The sequence below is a fragment of the Cinclus cinclus genome, chromosome 3 (assembly GCF_963662255.1).
Source record: "Cinclus cinclus chromosome 3, bCinCin1.1, whole genome shotgun sequence".
Lineage (NCBI taxonomy): Eukaryota > Metazoa > Chordata > Aves > Passeriformes > Cinclidae > Cinclus > Cinclus cinclus.
The window spans coordinates 74,136,716-74,160,660 of NC_085048.1; the positions used below are offsets into that span (position 1 = coordinate 74,136,716).

The window sequence follows — 23,945 nt, forward strand, 5'->3', positions numbered from 1 at the left end:
GAAGAGCCAAAGATCGAAATCACTGAAAACTGTAGGTACTTTCTTAGTGCTGTAACAGTATCTGTGAAGAGCTGAGGATGCTATTGTCTTATGAGACTTGCTGCTACTACTCATGTTTTCTTTTATTGGGGTTTTAATCTGCTGTCTCTGTCAGGCATTAGATTTTCACTAGAAACACCAACAATGGGGCCAAGTTACTACAGCATGACAAGATGAACATGAGTAATTCATGTGCATGCTCTTAGCTGTAGAAATGAGGACTGAAGAAAGTTTATTTTCAGCCACAGTAAGAGATTAAAGATAAATTACTTAATAATTTTACTAGACTGAGTGCATAGTACCAAGGAAAGAGCACAAAAAACATGGTATAATGGTTTATTGAGTGTATACTGATCTTCATATGTGTCTGAAAGCCAAGGTGGTGGGTTTTTCTGTAAATTGAGGATGTTGTCATCTTTATATCCCTCAAGAACAGTACATCATTCTGCATTCCTGTAGACAGGCAGGCTTATTAATACATTAGTATGTTAAAAACATAATAGAGACTACAATATGCTGCCTATACCTAGAGTGACTAAGAAACATGGGTCATAGAATAGAATAAATAGAATAATATTTTAAGTTGGAAAAAACTGAGACATTGAGTCCAACTGTATAGCAGAACACCACCAAGATGAAACAGTGAATTTTGCAACATTTGTCTCTGTTCACCACTGTTTAAGCATTTGTTATGGTCATAATTTAGTTTGGTCTTTCTGTTTTGTTTCAGATTTTTTTTTTTAAGAACCTCTTGATCTTTGTGTTCATGATAGGTCATTAGTGGATTCTAAACCCTCAAAATATCTCAAAATTAATAGGAGGGGTTTTTTTTGGCAGTGGACTATATCAAAGTGAATTAGGTGATTAAACTAAGAGGGGAGGAATAATTTTCTAGATTTTAGGCCCAACTAGAACAATCTGTCCTGGTACAGATGGAAGGAAAGAAAGCTCCTCGTGTGCTCTAGGGTTTCAACAAGGTACAGGAAGTTCCTGATGTCAAACTTCAGTGTTCTTCTGCCTACTACACCTAAAGAATGAAGTTCATCACCATATGGAACTTGTTGGAAGAATATTGTTAATGGGGTAGTTGAGACTGATGTAGGAAAGGAGGTTCTTTTTTTTTTTTTTTTTTTTTTTTTTTTTTGTTTGGAAGGAGGGTATACAGACCAAAATTGGGAATTGCAGAGTCCTGTGGACTGCCAGATCAGAGAATGCCTGAACCTGGAAGCTTCCAAAGGATTCTTTCTCCAAGCTAATGTTTGTCCTTTTGGTAGTTTTTCAGATCCAGACTAAATTTCCCATTTTGGTTACATTATCTCTAATCAGCAGAGGAGATCCCTTATGTTCTTTCTACACTAGTTATCTTTTATTACTTAACTTTGGCCTGGATAGAGACAGTGACATTGCACTATCAGTGAAGAGCTATTTGTATTTATCCCTTTCTGATACTGACCAAGAGGCTCCCTGCAAGTGGTAATAGTAGCAAAAAAGTCTGTGAGTAGTGCACAAGCATCCTGCTGTCTCCTTAACCTTTTCCTTTTACTGCATTTTAAGCTATCAGTATAGTATTTGGTAAAACAGGGAGCCTAAATTTGTCATATTTCATTTTTTATCGGCTATATATTGGTTAACTTGTGGATAAAGATGCACTGATTTCTTATTTTGATTATTAAACATTGTTCATTATTAAACAATGTTCATTATCACTACCAGAAATACAAACTGTCTTTTTTGAAGTAAAATATTCAGACCGACTGAGAAAAAATGTGAGTTAATTTGAAAGGGAACAATCTATTAATTTCTTCACTTACTTGTGAAGCTGTATGGAGTATATCTGATGTCTGGACATCTGTATGGATACACTTCTAGTTACCCTTTGAGCTAGTGGAAGATTATTGGAAAGTACATTTGCAAATCAAAAGAATGCTGGAGTCATTAATAGTGGAAGAAAGTAGGTGAGCCCCACACTTTATCATTACTGCAGTACATTTAATTTCATAAGTATTTTCTTAAGCAAAAGAAAAAATTAAATGTGAGCTGCATAGGTGATGTGAAAAACTTGGTTTTCAACAGTGACTTTTTTACCATAAAGCTCTGTCTGTGAGGTTCCTCAAGAGATCATTTCAGTCACATGACATAGTAGTGCAAAGCACAGTTTACTTTTTGTTTGGCTGATCCACTGATGGCTTGTATTTGAGACATTTCTACTTAATTAATTGACAATAAATATTTAAACTCATTCAGATTAAAATTAATCAAATAAGGAATGTATGAACACTCACAGCAATTTATTAAGTGTATGTATAAAGTCAGTGCGGAATAGTATAAGCTTATGGATTAATTTCAGTTTATATATGGTTATCAGAGAAATTACCTTTCTTTTTAATTGTGCTGCATGGTCAGGATAAGATTATCTATTGATCTGCACAGTCATTTCTGCCTCTACAGTCAGGAGGAATAGTGGCAAATTTAGAACGTCTTGGGTAGTTGGAAGAGTTTTTTGATCACTGTGTCCCCTTAGCCATGGGTTTGCAACTTTCCATAGAAGCAGAATGGGATTGCTTCTGCAAAACTCTTTTTTTGGAGAAGCTGGAAGTAAAATGCTCTTCACAAACCTTTTCCAGCATGTGGAAACTTGTTCAAAGCAGTACTTCATGATTTTAGCAACAGGGGTGTTTACCAGACAAAATGATAAACAAGGACACAGGAAAGACTGTGCTGGTGAAAGCAGCCTTTGCAGGCAATACTTCATGGTGTCAACACAGGTTTTTGGCCATTGAAGATTTAGTGAAGGTGTTTTCTGAAGAAAAATATGTATGTGTGTGAGAAGTGAGTTCTTTGTTTTCTGGCGCAAGAGGCTGTTTGGTTTTCTTCCCTTTTTTCCTTGGTTTGAGAAGCTCTTTCTGAGATAAGAGACTTGTGCATTGTTTTGTATTTAGTGCTGGGCATGACACAGGAGATGAGTGTGGAAATCCACATTTTATACACATAATTTAAACAGCGTAGTTACTTTGCTAACTGCAACGTATTGCTACCTTGGGAAAAAGAATCAAATATGTCTTAAGTATTTAAGAAGAATGGTGTAAATAGAAGTGTTATTCTTTGGCATCTTCAGCAAAATCAACTTTGGCCTCCAGTGTTGATATTGTATCATTCCACTACTTGGACTACATCAATCAGACTTGAAGGATTTTATTGCATCTCTACATTTTGCAGTACTTTGCAACAGAAGCCGCCTTTTTCAGTTTTGAACACATTACAGTGTTACTGTTCCTATTGTAACTAGGATTCCTATTAAAATAGTAAATCTTAAGCATATAGAGTAGCAGATCAGACTTTTGTAAAGATAAGCATTTTAGTATTTCTTTGCCCATTATGTTTTACTACTTATTTATTTTTTGAAAATTATTTTCTACCAGGACGCTGATTTAAATAAATAAAGATCTGTGGTTTCTTCAGTTTTATTAGTATAATGTACCTTTTTAGATCATGGTGTGCTTTTCTTGGCTATATTATGTAAAATGTTCTTTTTCATTCTATTTAAGTGCATGTAAAAACATGAACTGGAGCTTATGAAGGCAAGCAACTGTGAAACAAAGTTTTCATTTAAAAATTATATGTATCTTTATTAGATTACAGGCAAGTAAGAATAAATGGAGCTTTTTATTCTGGTAGATTGAGTAGGGTTGTTCTGACAGATCCAGTGTATTGATTCAATGTTTTTTTGATTGTTTGGATGTTACTTCTTTTTTAAAAAAAATTGTGTTCTTGTAATTCATATGGAAAATTAACATTCTGACTTTTCAAGTGTATCTTAGTTCTAGTGGCCACACTTAGAAGCAGCTGTGAGCATAAGTGTATTTGAAGAATAAGTTTCAGGTTTAGGATAAGAATAAACAGAAAATTCCATGATTTCATGTGCTTGCACTGTAATGCAAGATATCAAAATGAAGTAAATAATCTGAATATTCAGCAGGTCTAGTCCATGGAAGAATCATCTTTCCTTCCAGCTCAAAAAATACTTGTCAGTGCTAAAATAGTTTGGGGCAGGTCTATTTCTTATTAGTTTTAAGACAGTTGAATTTTCATCTGTACCACGTATTAGCAAATGAATTACTGGATGGAAAACTTGCTTTCCTGTCTCACTGAATTTTTTGGGACTGACTTTCTATTTAAGAATACTCGGCTACTGTTTTTTTTTCAGAATCTTGAATGTTTTTCTCTTGAGCTTATTAAATACCCTAAAGGTTAGACTACTGATTCTCCTTGGATAGACCTCGATCTTACTTTGGCTGTGAATTTCATACTGTTTATTGATTATTTTTTTTCCCCTCAGCATAAAGTCCCAACTTTCTCCTTCCAAAATGCTGGTAATACATTACAGCTACATGTCTTCATCACTGCAGGAGTACCTTCATATGGTGCATATATGGCGTCTCTTTAGTTTCTGAAGATTTCCGTGTGGGGATTTTTTGGAATTGTTTAGTACTAATGTTTTATAACAGACTCTGCATGTTTGTAAAGAAATTAGAATTATGAGAGGATGCACCTCATATCATCCCTTTATTTTCTACAGCTGATACTAGATGCTGAATTTTTGCATGCAAATTTTACCTGTAAAAATCCATGCTAGAAGACAGCTCCTGTCTTATTGAAGCCTTAATGAATGAAAATTCTGAGAGTAAAATTAATCAGCAGCACAACCTGTGGCTGTTCTTAAGAGGAATGTTAGTAATACGTTGTGGTGTGCCATTGTTATCTATCTCTGGTTTTATATAACAAGAAATTTAAATATTATCTCTACTTTTCGAGTATTTTCTATTGAAATAAGTGAGTGCATCCTAGATTAAAAAAAAATGTTTTTCTTACAAGGTAATGTTTCCTTGTATGAGTCTGTGTATGCTGTGTATTGTGTGTTCAAAGTAAATGGAATATCCAGATATAAATAACAACTGATTTTAGTCATCCAGTGTTCTCCACAAAAGTGGTCCGGGAGTTAACTGGATGGATTTAGAGTGTGATTTTCTAAGATTTCAGAAGAATTCTATGGAGTTTTTTCAAGTTTTTTTCTATATTCTACATAGCTTGTGCAGTAACTGTAATCATGCTTTCTAATTGCCTTTTCTTTCTCTTTTTTTTCTTCTAACTAGAGTCTGTGTGTATTTACACCACCAGGAGCTAAAGAAGGACACCCACGACTCATTCCTGCAGGGCCCATTGCACATGGCACTACAGTATCTGCTTATGTAGCCAGATCCAGAAAAACGTTGTTAGTAGAAGATATTCTGGGGGTAAAAAGATTTCTGTTTTTAATTAGATGACTGCAGCATGTTCTTAGAATTAATGTTTTGATGCTGAAATGTTTGAGATGGATGTTTATTGACAGAATTTGCACCTGTCTTGATACCAGGAAAATAAATCTGACTTTGGATTAGTTGGTGGAATAATTTCAGAATATTTAACTTCTTTCTAGTTTTAAGGATTTCGGTTTTTACCACTTTGGGTTTGAGTTATTTCAACTTTTTTTTAGCTGTCAGGTAAAGGATGTGATGGCCCCACAGTCACTTGGAAAAAATAACCAATCGAAACTCCTGAGGTCATCTTGATCTTGAAATATTAACCCCAAACAAGAAGACTTTGATATAGTCAATCAAATTTGAAAATTTGATTTAATTTTAATACAGGGCTCACACTGGCAAGAATGTCAATCAGAATTCTGGTTATTAAGCAGGATTTTTATCTCTTCATAGTCTAATGTGAAGCTAGAATACTGATAGTATCAGTAGATCTATGTCAAAAGTGCACTACTGTAACTGATATCAAAATTCAAGCCTTTTTCTGTAACAGGAGTTGGAAATTCCTAAGATGATGTTCCAATAATTCTTGGCACTCTGTATGTCTGTCCTTTTTAATTTTTAAAACACTTCATCCTCTAGTTGCATCTATGTAATTTTATGAAATTGTTGTTTAAACTGTACTTTGTGTGAGCACTTTATGGTTAGCTGGTTTTGAGAACACCAAGGAAGTTTACATTCTCTTCTCTCTTCAGTGTTTCCTATGTTTTCAAGTTCTGTCTAGAATAGCAATTTTTGCGTAGTGTGACAAAAAACAAACAAAAAAAAACATTGCTGTCTCTACTTTTGAAATTATTTAAAATATATATGAACTTAGTTGGGCAAACCTGGGCTATAAACAAATACCAGATGCCTAATGTGAGTACACTTAGAGCCCCAAAACCAAAAGGCAAAAACTGCCTCCCTGTAGAAATAGTCAGTGCTTTCTACTTGCCCTGGACTATTTATGTGTTGCTATGGTTTTTTCAGTTAAATTAAGGGTTTAAATTGTTACTAGTAATTTCCAATTAATATCATTATACCCTTACATACAAGAGTTCTGTGTTTTAATCTTACATTCTTAGTAAAATCATGGGGTTAGTGAGGAGGAGTTTTGAACTTTCTGTTGGTTTAATACCAGTGATTCATTGACCAGCAAGACTCATTTTGGTGAGATGGTTTGCCTTCCTGTGATTTTTAGGAACTTTCCAACAGCGAAAGCAAAGCACGTGCGGGTAGACTTGCCAGCCCCCCCTTTTTTTTTTTTTTTTTTTTTTTTTTTTTGTGGGAGGACAGAACTAAAAAGAGAAAGCAGAAGGCTCGTGTTTCAAAGTGCTTCCCACTCTCTTTTGTCTGTCATTTGTTCAACTGGATTGTCATCCTAGCAATTATGGTAGAGATTACTTGCTGTTTTCTTTGAGAAGTGAGAGATTTTGATCAGCCTTGAAGGGGTGTCTGTCTTGCCTTAGCACAGCCTGCAGGGAACATCTGGTGGGAATCAGGTACTGAAGGACTGATGGGCGACGAAGTGGGTCTTGTACACTTGGCACTAGGCAGTGACTGCCTTACTAAATATGACATCCAGGTGCTTTCTTAGCTCTGCCTGAGTTTTCCTGTGTGGAGAAGTGAAGTTATAAAGCCTTGAACACTCCCTATGAGGATTGAAATTTATGTATTTGGACCTTCTATAGCAGCTGATAGGATTATTTTAACATTTGTTTCTGTATCTTTTTTCACCAGTTTGTTCAGGATGTGTAAGCAAAGGAAGAAGATGTTTACTCTCAGGTGTCATTTTTTGGGAATACATTTTCCTCCTTAAGAGGTGGTTGAGGATTATAACTATAACCTAAAGCCTTAGCCCCAAGTTTCACTTTTTGTTTTTTTGCAAGCACTGTTGTCTGCTCTTTAATACTGATATCTGAGCAGTCCACTTTGTGATTACAAATTCTTTGGGGTTTTTTGGAGGGAAGGATGGTGGGGAGGTGGTGTTGCTTGTTTGGGTTTTTATTTAATCTGGACTGGCATCAGCAATGAAGTGCTGCTTTTGCTGCCTGTGAGATTAGAGAAAAAAGCATTATATAAACAAACCCAAAGCTGGGTTGTAGTATCACAGCTAGTTCTGACCTTACATCGATAAGGTCATGTGTGTATGTAAATTAATGTTGAGACTTGATTATTGCATTTTTTAGTAGATGTCTTACTAATGTGTATAAATTATGCTGAGAGATGAGTTTTAGTGAATTTTGTAGTTTTCCTGCAGATTTGTTCAGGTAGTAGAGGGAAGAAAACATCAGTATGTTTTTCCTGTTAATGTCTTATCAGATTTTACATTTTACCAGATTGTGTTTGCATTTTCTAGGATGAGCGATTTCCCAAAGGTACTGGGCTGGAGTCGGGGACCCGTATCCAGTCTGTTCTGTGTTTGCCAATTGTCACAGCTATTGGTGACCTGATTGGTATCCTGGAGCTTTACCGTCACTGGGGCAAAGAGGCCTTCCACCACAGTCACCAAGAGGTGAGCTCGTGTGCAGCCTTTGCCCCTGTCCCCATAATGGTCAGGACTTTACCACACTCCCTCCCCCCACTCCAAACTTCCTTCTCTCACTCTTCTCACGGGTTTATACCTTTTTCATACTTGATTTTTGTTCTTATTAAAGAACAAAATAGGTAGTGATTTGTATTTTCAGTCAGAGGAGGTAAAATATACAAGTACAGGGTCATATCAAGAATTGTACCTTTTGTGTGCTTTTGTGGATAAGCAGATTCAAGGTTTCTTTATTGATTATGAACTCAATACAGAGTTGTTAGAGAAATTAACACAGGGCAGGTAAATGAAATGTAAATGCTAATCAAACATCAAAACTCAAAAACACTTTATATAAAAAAATAAAATGCTTGATCTTAAATTTCTGGTACAGCTTTATTTTACATTATGGTAAGATTTTGAAATTCATTTTTGTTTCCTTTTTGGTGCGGCCTCTCAAGGAATGAGACCTATTGCAGAACAGAGTGCTGTGATGTTATAGCAACAGCTTATCAAGTCTCAGTGCTGGGTCTCACAGGAGAGGAAGTGATTTTACTTTAAATCAAACATGAAGCCAAAGAGATTTTGATATTTGCATTCATATTTTTACTGCCCATGCTCTCCAGCACCAAGATGTATCTGTCTAGGTGGTATTTCCAGTACCAGGTATCCAGGTAGTCCCTCCAGAATTCCTTGCAACAGAAGGACAAGGGATGCTCTCTGCTGAGTCTTTATGGTCTCCTGGTTTCTTTCTAGGTTGACAACCATGTGCTGGTTTTGGGTCAGGCTTTTCTTTAGCTTTTAGGAGCTGATAGCTTTTGTCTGTCTCTAGCATGTCCCATCTCTGTGAGTTATCAGGATCACTGTCCTTTGTCGCCTGACTTTAGATGTCCTTAGAAACTGTGTATAGAAGTGCTGGTGCCTGGATGACCTGCCAGTCTAGGTGACACTCGTAAAGCTCTCTTCTGCTTTTTTTTTTTTTTTTTTTTTTTTTTTTACCTCCTGATGCTTCCCTATCCAGATATTCCCATTCATTCTCATCTTCCCCTTTCCATGACTGTTCTGCAGGCATGATTTCTGTTCATGTAAGTCCTGTGTTAGGTGCATTGTCCATACATGTAATTTGTCAATCTGAAGTTAGGAGCTGTTAGCCAAATACAACTCGATTAGAAAATGGAGCAGGTGTGGCAAAGGCTGTTGCTATACTAAAAGTGTTCAAAGTGCATCTTTGCTCTCATGTCAGGGTGAGGATCCCTGTTATGTCCCATTAAGATGTCTCTAAAAAGATGGATTTCTCTCTGTGCAACCCCTCAGAGAAGGGAACCTGAACACACGGTTAGGACAAAATGGGAATGAGTTCTAGCCAGGTGTGTTGTCTTGACAATGGTATGAGATCCACCATGGTGCAATTTAGCTGTATTGAACAGGAATTATTTGTGTGAAAAGAACCGAAGATATTTAGGCAAGAGATACTAAAACTAGTCCCCCCTCCCAAAGAAGGAAAACAACAGCAGTATTTGTCAAGTGTATATTTTGTTTATCAGTAAGCTAAGTACCCTAGCATTCATCTGTTGTTTACATCTGTATCTTAGTTGGGTAGTCAGTCCACTTCAGCTTGTTGTCACACCTTGTATTTTTTCACTGGTAGACAGAGGTCAGGGTAGGGGACTAGATTAGTGTGGTGGTGCCACTGTCCTTTCTCAGAGAACAAAAAACAGGCATTCATACAAAACCAGGCTTCATTCATTCTGCAGCCTACACAAAATAAATTTAATTTTAAAAATTGTCCTGTTGCATCAATCAATTTATATTTCAACTAGGTCTCAGACGTGCATTGTTTTGTGAAAGTATGAATGTTTTATGTTACATAAAATAGCTTCTGTAGCCAAAGTTCATGAGTGTTCTACTTGGAAAAGACTGGCTGCTAAATGAAAGTATTTTATTAGTAAATTAAAAATATTTTTAAGGTCACTTTCTGAGTGTTCTAAAGCATTCTTTTCATTTTCAGGTTTCAGAAAGCCTTTGGATGCCATTAGCAATTTTTATGAAATGTGTGCAAAGTGTTCTGTTTAAAAATATAAAATAAAAAAATACATTAGGAGGGTATGCAAAAGCTGACCTCTTGTGCTTCAGTTCCCTGTGTTCCTATAAAGCTCCTGTGTTTCAAGGACAGGAGATTATGCATGGTGGCACATCATAGTTAGCTGCAGTTTACATGACATTTGTTTGAAATGTTGCCTGGAAACTGTCATACTTCAAACACTTGAGCTGAGGGATCAGGTCTAGTTCTTCTGCCACCAAAAGAGTAATGGAAGAAACAGTGCCTGTTTACAGCTGGAAGTAGCTATTGCTGAAGAGATACAGCCCCAGAAAGCTGTTAAGGCATATTTTATATGTATGGCAGATGCCTTTCAACAGTGTAATTTTTAAAGCCCTCAGCTTATGGGATGATTGTTTTGATGTATTTCTGAGCTGATAGAGGTGCCTGATTCTGCTTCTGGAAACCATTGGTAAGCTCTAGAATTGAAACACTCACAAGCACGCTGAGATTTTTGCAAAATAACTGTCTTCCCTTACACTGTTACTGCCTGCCTGTCTAAAACAGCTCAGTCAATTTACGTAGCAGGTAGATAGGGAAAAGAGCATGTCACTGATGTGCAGTTTTCAAAGTTTCTTCAGGGAGAGTTTCTTCTCTTTTGTTGCAGGTTGCAACAGCAAATCTTGCATGGGCTTCAGTAGCAATACATCAAGTACAAGTAAGTGTGAGTGGTTTTTCATTTTTTCATTGTGTAACTTGTCTTCCAGAAGTTGTTAGGTAGGAGCATGAATTGTGATCAGATTTAAGTGGAGGCCATTGCTACAGCATTGATTAAAGCCCCTTCCTTGAACCTGGGAAAATATGCTAACATTTTTGGTGTTCCTTGAACTAGTTTCCCTCACTTGCAACCACAGATCAAACAACAAACAATATTTGTACTAAAGGAGAGAACAAAGCCATTAAATAATGATTAAAGCAGATTTATCACAACAGCTTTGCAGCGTAGTTTTGTTTTCTTTTTCTTGTGGAAAGGTAACTGCTAGGCTAACTGGTTGCTTTCCTCCTGCTTTAGTGTTCAGTTTGAAATTATGAAGTGTTGCTAGCAAAGCCTATTTTAAGCTGTCCTCGCTAGCTGCTTCATGGTCCTGTAACTACTGCCACTAAGGATGCCTCATGCTGTCCCTAGCTGGGTGCCTAATGGAGCTTCACACGGTGTCGAGCTGCTCTAGCAAACCCCAGCAGCTTTGCTAATAGGTTTTGTTACTACAACTAGCAGAAGATGGTAACACTGAAACAAAACGTATTCTCTCAACTCGGAGAAGATGCTAAAACAGATTCTTCAGCCAACTCCCAGGAGGAAATTCATGACATTCTCTTTTTCAAGGTGCCTTTCATACACTTGTCAGAAGACGTGCAGAAAGCTTCCTGCTTTTTCTCTTCTAGGTTCTCATCTTTTCTGCCTCAGTGCTGGAAATGACTGGCTTTGGGGTGCTCATCCAGAAGTAGGCAGAATTAGCTGGCACAGACTATTGAACACTAGTGGAGTTGCAATTGCATGCAGTTGTACCTTCACCTTCCTTTACTGACAAGTCTTTCACATGTAACAAAACACAGCAGGGAAAGTTAAGTTCAAGATAGTCCATTGATCATTTTTATTTCTCTTCTTCCTTCTAAGCAGAAGGCTTGCTCTTCCCAAGTTTTTTTTTGCATGAGAAGTATGCAAGAATTTTGATCTGGCATTTTGTATCTGCATTGCACAGATGAAAGATATTGCTAGTTCAAAGTGATATTTTTGTGAGTGTAATATGTACAAGCAGTAGAGGCCTGTTTTACTTTTGGCCTCAGTGCTTGCTCTAGTAATATACAAACCTACAGTTGTGCTTCAGATACAGAGTATGCAAATAGGTGAAGTAAAGATGCAGCTGAAAGCTTTGCTTCATCTAATATTTTGCTTCTAAAAAGAAGTATGCATACTGTTTTCTGTAATCATATTCATGCTGATTTCTCTCTATATTGAGCATATATCATCTGTCGCTTAGCTTAGTTAAACTTGCCTGATGTCAGTCTACAGTTGTGTCTATATGCTACTTTGCAGCCTGGGAAAAATCTGGTGAAAATGTGGCAAGGGAGAAGGGAAACAAAATATTTGACATTCTCAGAAGATCTGAGGGTCTGGATAAGGAAATGTTCATTCCATAATCACAGTCAGTGACAGCCTTTAAGACAGCATGAACAAGTGTAAAAACCAACAGTTTTCAGAGAGTTTTAGGATGGATTTTACTTGTCTTTCACAGTTTTAACTCAGCAGCTAGATAGCTAAGACTGAAAACCAGCACACAAATTCAGCTTTAATTTTATACAGTGCTATAGCATATAAGTAGATATATATGTACAAACACACGCAAGTAATTGCTTTTCTTTTTCATACAAATTAAATTTAATTTTCATACAAACTAAATGGAAGGGACTTCAGTTTCTTTCTGACATCAGTGTTACAGAGCAAATGATTCTATGATCTGTGCTTCCAGGTGTGCCGGGGCCTTGCCAAGCAGACTGAACTGAATGACTTCTTGCTTGATGTATCAAAGTAAGTGTGATTTGCAAGAAAATCTCATGAGGTTTTTGATGAGCTTTTCTAGAAAGGTTCTTCCAATCTGCCTGTGTTCACTCAATAGCAGTAGTGGAAGCTACTCACTGTAGCTCACAAGCGGATGCAAAGGCACCACTAGAGAGGGTGGGAAAAGAAAACTTCAGTTCAGGGACAAGAACAAGTGGCATGTGTAGCATGCATGTAGTTATACTCTTTTTTCTTTTTTTTTCTTTTTTTTTTTTTTTTTTTTTGTGGAGGTGGTGGTGCAGATGAAAAATATGACATTCATTTATACCTTATAGAATTTTTGTATTCTTGCAGTCTTTTGCAGGGGTTTTTCTGCTCTTTTCCCATCTCTTCTGTCAGTGTTAAACATGGCCATCTTTTGAGAAGGGATAGGTAGGCTTGGTGTCTCATGACAATTTTGGAAGGCTTGAAAGGACTTCACAGAAAATTATTTAGCATGCTTCAGTTTCTCCTGTTCTCCCAACAATTATATATAGACTTCAGAGTTAAATCCTTGAAGAATCAGGGCTGCCATGTGGTTGTTCTTCCTGTGCATTTTCTGAAAGCGCTGTTTTAATTTTCAAAGAATTTTACTGCATACAATATGTTTTCTTTCAATTTCTTGTCGCTATAAGGCAAGGTTAATTTGAAAGCACAGAAAGAGTGTGAAAGCTTGAGCTTACACTTGCAAAATCATTTTAGTGTCTTAGGTGATCTGCTCTTCCTTCATTTTTTTGTTTGTCATTGCTATTGGGATTTTTAAATAGAAAAGATAACCAATAAATTAAAAGATAAACCAGAACTGTACTTTTGGTAAATCAGTCTGGAGTGCTTAACAGTGCTTTATGAAACTAGTTGGTAGAAAAATTTCCAAGTGCATCACAAAGTAGTGATGATACTGTGGAAAAATGAAATGCCTTGGATTTTTGCTGCAAACACTTCTGTGTGTCTTGATGAACGATTCTCAAACTGATGAGATTAGAGGATGTCCAAGATTCCTATGCCATTGCTCAGGAATGTAGGCAGCCAAGCTGACCCAGCTGGAAGGGACAGTAATAAACCACAGGGAGGAGTCTTCCCCATGCAAGGAGGGCAAGCTGGTTATAGCCAGATGTTTTTCCAGGATGACCTTTTTTTAATTTCAGCATAATTCAGAGCATGCCTCCCAAAAGGCACTCTTACCAAGTCTTGCACCATCATATTCCTTTCCAGAGTACTTTTATGTTACTAACATCCATACTGAACTAGTTTACCGAAAAACTATAATCTACCCAGATTTGTGGACTGGCAATTTATTCTCAGACTGGTATAGTATGAGATTGTTTCAAAGAACTTTGTAATTGTTTTACATTTTTTAGATTAAAATGACAATAAATACTGCAAATATTTGCTATGCCTTTCTGTAAGAAAATAATTCTCATGCAGCATTATCAGTTGCTAGAGTTTTTTAGTTTCAGCAAAAAAAAAGTCTGCGTTTTAAGGCACAAAACTGGGATATCATTTAATAATAACTTTCTGAACTTTATGTAGGCAAAGTCTTGTATTAGCAAGAAAATAATTAGTTTCCTCTTGGAAGTGGTCTGTATCTTTTAACATGGAAGGAGAATTTCTTTTTCAGTGAGGAAATTGTTAGTGTACAATGTCACCGGGACATGTTCTGTAACATTTTAGAAGAGCGGAGTATGCCGTGCTCTACCTCTTCATGCCCCTGACAATGTAAGACCAGTGTATGATGTACCTCCTTTCCACTAGACCCAAACAGAGCTAAGATGTGTATGTGTTCAAGGCCACGGGACAATGCCTTTTGTCTGCTGGGAATATTGTAATCCAAGGATTATTAATACTCGGCATGTGGAAGATTTAGCCTCCTTTTACTATTAAGTTTGACCTTTATCTTTCAATGTTCTTGACTGTCCTTGAACAGTAACCACTTTGCTGTGAAACTGAGATTTTTTTATTTTTTAAGTTACAAGATCATTCCCTTTCCCCAACTTCAACCTGTGTTGATAGAGAGCACCCATTTAAGAGTTTTGTAAGAGCCTTTTAACTAGTGTTAAGGATTAGATAATATGTGGATTTAGCTACAGTACATACATACATACATACATTCATTCAGTTCTCAGAGCATAACATACGTAAACCTATCAAGATATTTTGATAATTTGAAAGAAATTGATTTTTTGTTATTGTTTTACACTACATTTCTTTTCCTTTTTCTTCTGCTTTTAAAATTTTCAGTGTATTAGAGGTGCCAAAGCATTTTGATGCATTCTTGGTGTTGCTCAGCAGGAGCCTATTCATTTCACGGCAAGCAATATTTGGTAGTCTTTTCCTTTTCCTACAGAGAAAATTCCATGTATTATAAAGAATATTCTCAATTCTGTAGAGTAATGGCTTAAGGGAACAGAGCTAGGACAGTTTCTTGATTCCCTTGTGCTGTAGCAAGCCAGTCAGTGGGTTTCAAGATGCAGTGGTTTGTCCTCACCTTTTCTGGCTCTATGTTAAGCCATAGTGAAACAAGACCCCCTGACACCCATTTGAGAAGTGTTTGACTAAGTGCCAATGCTTACTGACTTCTCTTTCTCTGCAGAACATATTTTGATAATATAGTTGCAATAGATTCTCTACTTGAACATATAATGGTAAGTTGTCTTTTTCATTTCTAAGTTGATTAGTTGCAGTTATTAAAGCCCTTCATTCTCCTTCCCTTGAAGACATTATGTCATTGACATATACAAGCTGTTTGTAGTGGACACATAATACAAATAGTATAAACGTGCCTACACAGAAAAGGTGGTAAAGGATGGCTTGGTTTGTCATTTTTGCAGCAACTTACATTCACAGCTTCTATAATAAATGAAACATGACTGTCTCTCAACTAAATAGTTACTGTTGTGTTCTGAGAAAGTTTAAAAATTTTAATAGAAAGGTTTCTGGTTTTCTTTTTATTTCACTGTGTTACATTGATTCCCTCTTCCTAAATTCAATTTGCTACGTGCTGCAAAACACTGCTGAAGAAGTTACAGTATGTAGCAAGGGATAGAGTTTAAAAATTACTCATAGGGTATTTTTTCCAGTTGCTGAATGAGATGCTTAAGACCTTGGAAAAACTACAGCCACAACTGGAGTGACAGTCAGTCAACATCTTATAGAAACCACTGAAGTCAAGTGGTTAGTTCTTCCCTTTTGAAATAGCTAATTAATGAATTAAAGTACTGTTCAGAAGAAGTTTAAATAAATTTTGATTTCAGAATTATTTCCTGAATAGTGTTAACAAATGTGCATGAACTGGTTATTTATAACATGGTTTGAGTGTTGGATATGTTTTTAGCTTTATGCACATTCCTTGCATTCTGAAGTTCTTTTTCCTAATGTAAACCTGAATCAAGTCTGTGATACCTTTGTTTAAAATTTTCATATTCAAAAAATTACAACAGTTCACTGATACATGCCCATCTTCAGACTGAGATTCTTAGCTAGACTATTCAAAGACAGTGATGTTAGAATGCAAATAACATTGTGGTTTTATTTAGAAATGTGAATTAGTAATGGAAAATATTCTGCAGTGTTTGTGTTAGTCGATTCAGTCAAGAATTCTGCACGTGAGACACATTTCTGAACATTGACTTTTCCAGTTTAAATGAACCTCTTAAAATAGCTTAGCATTTAAAAGAACTGGTATAACATAACATATGGCATTGAGAACAAATATTGATAGTATTCCCTGTTCTTCCCTGTGAATAGAGATCTGGTGAAAAACACAATTGGCAGTAAAATATGCTTACTCTTTCATCATCTCTTCCAACACTTGGCTGCATCATGATTCTGTATTTTAACCTGTGTGATGTTTCATAATCAGCTTCCTTTTAAGCTGTAGCTGTTGTCTCTTTCTTGAGCCAATTAGCTGAATTATGTTCGTACATATATTGCCATTTTATGGGACTGTGATTTTATCATTATGTGGCTCATTCGGTCTCACTGTGAGAAAAGAACTCGGAACTCAGTTTCACCTCACTACTTCACCCTTTGGTTATTGCACTTATGGCTTGATTTGTTCCTGCAGTGCTAAAGAAAAAAATAATGTGTGTTTCTTTCCATTATTTTAATTTTTATTTTCATCAAAATCTCTCAGCAAAGCTAATGACATAAGGGTGTTTTGGAATGTAAATGCAAGAAAGGGAAGTAAAAGTTCAAGTTGCCTTACAAGTTTTCTTGCCCATATGATTGACTAGTTACAAGCAGCTTGAGTGAAAAGTGATGCCCGGCTTCCCCATTGACATAATTTTTGTACTGATGTTCTCTTTCAACCAATAGTCAGGATTTGAGCAAGGGATTTAGAAAAGTAAAACTCTCTCAGCCCATTAACATTTTCTAAATCAGTACTGTTTAAATAATTATTTTTGTAAAAGCATGAGTCGTGACCAAAGTTCTTGAGTCATATGCATTAAACCACAAAAGATTAGTTGTATAAAAATTAACACTGTGCTGTAGATTTTACAAAGAAATCTGATACAGTATCTGAATAGAAGTATTTACTGGACCCCTTGTCCTTTGGGCAGTTTCTATTCACTCTGTATTGAGCAAATGAGTAAGCAGTCCAAGTGGTTAAAGTCTTTAAATTTCTTAATGCTCTAAGGGAAAAAATTGCACAAATCTTACCTCTTAGATCACAATCTCCCTGACCTTTGTGTTCTGATGGAGTAAATGGAGTAGAAGACAACAGAATCTTCCTGAACTGACTGACAGATTCAGTCTGTATGGGAGTGCCCTGCAGGCTTTGGACTTGGGCTAGATGGTATCTGTGCAGTTCCTCCCATATGGCATAGAACTAGAGTCTCTCAGCTAATGATTTTTCATCTCATATGAGGGTTTTATTCTGCCAAGGTGTAACATTTGTCCATCTGCATTAGTATGAAATGAAGTACTTTATTATTTTATTTTTATTTTTGTAAGACAGGAGAAAAGGCGTGGGGAGGGATCATTCATATGGAAATCTCGTGAATGCTTAAAACATGCCAACTGCATGCATTGCACACCAAGATTTTATTAGCCTCTTTCTGTAGCTGAAATACTAGGTAGGCACTATATATAAAGTGAAAAGAGATCTACCTCAGATCATACTCTACCATGCAGTTACTGTACCTTCTGAGCAAATAAGAAACACAGGAGACATATCTGAATTGGATAGAGCAGGTTATTGTGCCTCTATTTTGGCATCTTAACACAGTGATACTTGTTTGATTTCTGTCTCACTTTTTCATCTTTTTCTCAGAAAGACTATTGTATGTCTGACAAATACTTCAGTGAGGGGCTGCTGTGTTCCCAAGACAAGATTCTGTTCTGACAGTCAGTGCTTCTGGGAGCTATTTTTGCTAAGATAAAACTATCTTTGTTGGTTCAAAGTAAGATAGAGACCATGCAAGTCTGTTGCTGTACTGTGGTGCTTCCTTGGCTGTGGCTGGTACCTTTGAGCTTTGGTTAGTTCATGCACAATTTCTAACTCTCAGCTCTTGTGCAAGTGCTGTCCCTGACATGGGGAGGCTACAGCCATTTCCTTTCCCTCTGCACGGGGCAATCCATAATAATACCTCTAATGACAGAGTCAGAGTGTCACAGAATATTTCTGACTTGGAAGGGACCCACAAGGATCATTTGGTCACTGTGGTGTATTAAAGGCATGCTTAGCTTTTTTTAGAAGCAAACACTACCCTCTCTGTTATGTCTGTCTTTTCTAGCTATTAAATATCAATATATTCTCACTAAAGATGAAGGTAACAAGCCAAAATTTTTCTTAGATCTTGCTCTAACTTATCTATTTAAAATCAAGTAAAGATGAATAGCATCTAAACATAAAGGGAGGAAAGGTACTATTTTTGGAAAGCCTTGAAAAACAATTAAGTAGGAAAGCCTATTTTCTCTTTGGAAACTTTCAAGTCTTTGAAGATATTACTGTATTTCTTGAAGAGAACACTCAAATTTACAGAGAAAATATTGAATTCAAAATTTTACTTTTGAATTGAATGCTAAAAGATTGCTCCTTCAAACAGATTTCCATACTGGGTAGTTTGTCTAAACTTTTATCATAGAGGGATGTATGTTTTTATCATGTAAATGACTGGAGATAATCCAACTCATGACCATTAACTCTAGTTTTGTTTTTTGTCTGTAGATATATGCAAAAAACCTGGTGAATGCAGATAGGTGTGCACTCTTCCAGGTTGACCACAAAAATAAGGAGCTGTATTCAGATCTTTTTGATATTGGAGAAGAAAATGATGGAAAACCTGTCTTCAAGAAGACCAAAGAAATAAGGTAAGAATAGCTAGCAGAAGAGTGCAGTTTCGTTATAACTATGGATGTGCAGGCATTTTATTACCCAGTTTCTGTGCCTATCTGCAGGTACCCTGACAATACTTGTCATACTGTGATATCATTCCCACCAGGACCCGCCTCCAGAAGGTAGTACTTCTGGGAATGACATTGCAGTGCCATCGAAACAGCGTCTCTGAAGCTATAACGTCACTCCTGGAAATGCCGTCTTCCGGAGGCGGTCCTTTTGGAAATCATGTTGGGAAAAAAACAGAGGTGTTCTGAGGTAGGTAAAGGTGCAGGTAATAGTGCACCTAATCCGTAGTCTGCCAGTTTGGGACTTTTTTTCCCAAGAGGGTTCCCAAGAGGAATTAAAATTTGTGTGATTCAAGCGCATCCAAAGCAAGGAAATCACAATTTGTACTTCTTACGGATGGATTAGGCAAATGTAGAATAGAGTATGGATTGGTCATTGGTTTTGAGGATTTCAAGCTCAGTAATTTAATTTTACTTTTCTCATGTGAATTTAGATTTTCAAACTTGAATTAATTGTGGTGCTGAACAATGCTTGAAGTGGTGAATTTGAAAATGTATGTTGTCTGGTAATGACTAGAAAGGATTCTCTGACTAAAAGTTGTCTGTATTCTGCTTCATGTCACAGGTACCTAATTGTTATGCTTATGCACGTTTTTAGTGAAAAAAAAGGTTAAACAACAAAGTAAATATTGTGTTTTTCACTTTTCAAAAATTATGAATCCCTGATCCAGACTAAGATTTTCAAAGGCACACAGGTTTCAGGTTTCCAGCTTCTTAAAAGTAAAGAATTGTATGACTAAGTATCCTGTACTAAAATTTTCCTAAAATATTCAGTGTTGATTTTTATCAGAACTTTTTTCATTTCTTCCTTATACTTTTAAAGTGCTGGGCCAATATGAGATGTGATTCATGTCTTCACTAAGACTCCTTTAGACAAACTTACTCCCACTTACCATTGTGTGAGTGAGAATGGAAGGAGTCAAAATTGGTGCAATTTGCGTACTGACAAGCAAGGAGGTGGTGTAAATTAAAAAAGCTGGTCTGCTTTAACATGCACTTTCATACTCCTTCTTGATAATTGTTTTTCTTACTTATATCTTTCTGTCTTTTCTGTATGTTATTAAAACGTTGATTGTAAGTGCAAAGGTGTGGGCCATTTCACAGGTACTGTATACTGAAAGTGAAGTGCAACTTAAATATCTGTAAGAAAGTGACACTGAGTGAGTCATCAGGAAGGAGTCTTAAGTTGGTGTGATGTACCTCTCATAACAAGCAAAAGAAAAACCTAACTTAAAATCAGGTGTGCGGGGTGAAATCCTGACAGCTTTATCACTAACTTCAATACCAGGCACCAGGGTACTATCAGGGTACATTTAGACTTCAAAGTGTTCCACGTATGATTCTTTTTATGTGTTTTTCTCCATAAATTATCCTCTGCTTTTATGTCATAACTGCTTTATGTTGAAATATTGAAGACTATTTACTCACAAGACAGACGTGCAGATTTTTCTGGTACAATTTAGGAATATATTTGTTGTGTTTAACTTTGTGGTGATTAAGGGATTCAGTTAGTGGCATTGTTTGATTGTTATGAAACAAGCTAGTCATTCCCAAGTCTACATGGCAAATACATACAGTGTTTACCTATGAAACCAGTGGAAACTGGTCTTTCTTTTCCAAAATTTTGTTACCAAATCCACACACATGCGCCACCCAAAGAAACAGGTTCCATGTTGCCTTTGTTGTGTCTAAAGTAGCAGTGAATATGTAAAAGCCATAATAAAATCAATACCTTTTAAGTTTAAACACAAGTCTCAGGTTCTGTACAAATGTTATGTTTCTTAGGGTTAACCCTCTGGGTCCTTGAAGATTTTGAAATTTGCTACAGAAATGGTCATGTTATGGCATGTTTTGTATTAAACTATGCAGCTATATAAAATGTTTTTAGAAAGTATCTGTTAGGATGTGCTTTCTTCTTTATGATGTGCTACTAGTTGTTGTAAGATTTTTCTCCTCAAAGGAAGAAAATGGCGCTGGTTGGGAACACCCATTATTGTGCCCAAGACAGACTCCACTAGAAAAATGTACTTTCCATATTTTGGCTAATACACATTTTTATTTTCTCCAGATTTTCTATAGAAAAAGGAATAGCTGGTCAAGTGGCAAGAACAGGAGAAGTCCTTAACATCCCTGATGCCTATGCAGACCCACGCTTTAACAGGTAGGATGCTTTTCACTGGAGGGAAAGGTAGCTCCTCAAACCTCTTAGATAAAATTACTGCTTACATTTCATACTAAGATGCATTCATGGACCTGTGGTCCTCTGACAAGGCGGTAACTTGGAGATGTTTATTAAATGCTTTAGCCATCAGAGATATTTTTAAGATGCAAATAAAAGTATTATTTTTATCAAATATTAATATAATGGAGAAAAATTTGGTTAGATTGTTGCAAATTTTCACTATCAGTCTCCCTGCAGTCTCATTAGTTTCAGGGGAGAAAAAGCAGGTCACTAACAAATAGCATGCCTGAGAGTACCCAAATGTTCTCTAATTCTCTGTCTGAGGCAATATTAACTCTTTGTCTTGCAAATGGAGAATAAAGGATTAAAAATTCTTTCTAAGTATGACACAGTAGATAAAAATAGTAGAGGGTTTTGAGGGTGAAATTCTTGCAGGTACTAATTAGGTCTACTTGTAACTGATTCGGTATATTGTACATCAACATTTCTGAGAATCAAGGAATAGATGCCCATTGATATTGACTCTTTTCTTTTTTTTCTTTCTCCTTTATGGCTCTCCAGAGAAGTAGACCTCTACACAGGCTACACAACCAGAAACATCCTGTGCATGCCTATTGTGAGCAGAGGAAGTGTAATAGGTGTTGTGCAGATGGTGAACAAAATAAGTGGAAGTGCCTTCTCTAAAACTGATGAGAACAACTTTAAAATGTTTGCAGTCTTTTGTGCTCTAGCCTTACACTGTGCTAATGTAAGTTATATTTACAGTTTTGTAATTTATAATGAGAATACTTAAGTATTTTGATGTTACAGATTATTGAAATGATTTGTAAGTCTTGTTTCATTGAATTAACATTGTATTCCTTGGTGAATAATTCTATTTTAAGAGGATGATAGGGATTTCATTTGAAATAACCGTACTCTGAATATATCAATTATGTGTAGCTAAACTGAGGGAGCAAGCTCTGAAATGTGAATGATATTTGCCTTCCCTTTTCCATTAAAAAGTATGATTCTTATTTACTCTTATAAATTCCAATTTTCCAATTCCAATAAATTTTATAAATTTAATTGGGGAATGGAAATGTGCTATATATTGTCTTAATTCCCTATTCTTAATACTCAAAGATCAGTTTTTACACTTGTATGCTGTGGTACATACTTATAATTATCCATGCTTCTATATCTATATCTTATAGATATAAGAGTGGGTAGCTATTTTTTCCCACAATCCCATTATAATCTCAAAATTTACTATGCCTCAAGGAAACACAAGCACTGTAGTGATCATTACTATGTGAGTATAGAAATGCAGTACAGTAAAAATGCGATGCAAAGGAACTGAGTTATATTCATGGGAGGTAATATAAAATGCAATGCCAGTTAAGCCTAGTGATTTACATTAAGTAATTTTACCTGTATCATCCCAGTGCTACACTGAGCAGATTTTATTACCAGGTACCTCAATTTCTTTCACTTGGGTCAAGGCAAGTAGAATGGCCTGCATATGAATTACACTTGGGACTATGCACACTCAGTAGTGTGTGAGTTCACTACTTTTAGATGGTGAATATTTCCATTCAGGGCTTACTGCTCCAGAGGATTGTTTAACTAGTACATTGTTATGTCCTGGCTTGTTTGCAAGCCATGCCATGTCTGAGCCTCTCAATAATTAACTGTACTTGTTTTTCATACTGAATAGAAATGGAGGTATGATAAACATCCCACATACATTTTACTGTGCATAGATAGCAGTAATTTGTACCAATTAACAGAATTTGTACAGTGGCAGAAAATAAGAATTGTGTCCTGTTAGATGTTTTCTGTCTGTTAGAATTTTGCAAGGGATTTAGCTCTGTTTTTGACTCCTGAACCTGGACTAGTTTGTTTTTTTTGTGGGAGAGCTAATATGCAGTTAAAAGTCAGCTAAGCCTTACATATTTACCCAAGTGAGTAGATGAAGAATAATGTGATAGAAGGGCTTGTTTCGCAGAAATACTGAATTCATTGTAATATGTCAGTTTTCTAATGTGTGAAGTTGTGCAGCCAAAAGCATTATTTTTGCTAATATGTGTTGTAATAATCACTTCTTGAATACAGGAAGTAGTTATTATTTCTTTATTAAAATTACACATTCATGTATGACTTCTTTTTCAGATGTACCACAGAATTCGTCATTCAGAGTGTATTTACCGTGTAACGATGGAAAAGCTATCCTACCATAGTGTTTGTACAGCAGAAGAGTGGCAAAACCTCATGCACTGTACACTGCCTCCACATATTTATAAAGAAATTGAGCTGTAAGTATTTTTCCAATGTAGTTGCATATAGCCCATTAATTTATTTTTTTTCTTACTTGTAGTGGAGTTTTTTTAGGAAGGACTTTTGTTGTTGAACTACAGCAATGTCATGGTGGTTTTATCTCTGGCTTTCTTATACTTAGCTATACTTAATGACCCATGAACAAAATTTATCCATCAAAAGTATAAAATTATACCTACTCAGAATTTTTCCACAGGCATGGGTAGGTACAGTAGTTGCATTAGTTTTTACCTAGGATTTGTAGAGACCAGTTTTCATTCTTATAGTCCTAAGTCACTGTCAGCTCAGAGCCAGAGAGGAAGCCAAGCTTGGAACATCAGTACTTAGGACCAAATGTATGATCTCATCCCCTTGGATATCTTTTAGAATTAAACATATATCTCCCAGCCATTCCTGGGTGGTTTTTTTGGGTTGTGTGTGTTTTGTAGGTTTGGTTTTGGGGTATGTCTGTGTGTAGGGGGTGTTTAGGTTTTTTTGTGAGTTTAAAGCGCCAGGGGGGTGTGTGTTGT

General features: G+C 36.2%; 1 protein-coding gene across 2 annotated transcripts in view; it reads left to right on the forward strand.

Annotated features, from left to right (window-relative positions):
* PDE10A (phosphodiesterase 10A) overlaps nt 1-23,945 on the forward strand; it is a 164,566-nt gene that overhangs the window by 120,410 nt on the left and 20,211 nt on the right. For both annotated transcript variants that reach the window (XM_062489171.1, XM_062489172.1), the window contains 9 exons: nt 5,190-5,330; nt 7,732-7,887; nt 10,602-10,652; nt 12,463-12,521; nt 15,121-15,172; nt 18,700-18,842; nt 21,004-21,096; nt 21,679-21,865; nt 23,272-23,414. In XM_062489171.1, coding sequence (XP_062345155.1) covers nt 5,190-5,330; nt 7,732-7,887; nt 10,602-10,652; nt 12,463-12,521; nt 15,121-15,172; nt 18,700-18,842; nt 21,004-21,096; nt 21,679-21,865; nt 23,272-23,414 — 1,025 coding nt within the window. The remainder of the gene's footprint in view (nt 1-5,189; nt 5,331-7,731; nt 7,888-10,601; nt 10,653-12,462; nt 12,522-15,120; nt 15,173-18,699; nt 18,843-21,003; nt 21,097-21,678; nt 21,866-23,271; nt 23,415-23,945) is intronic.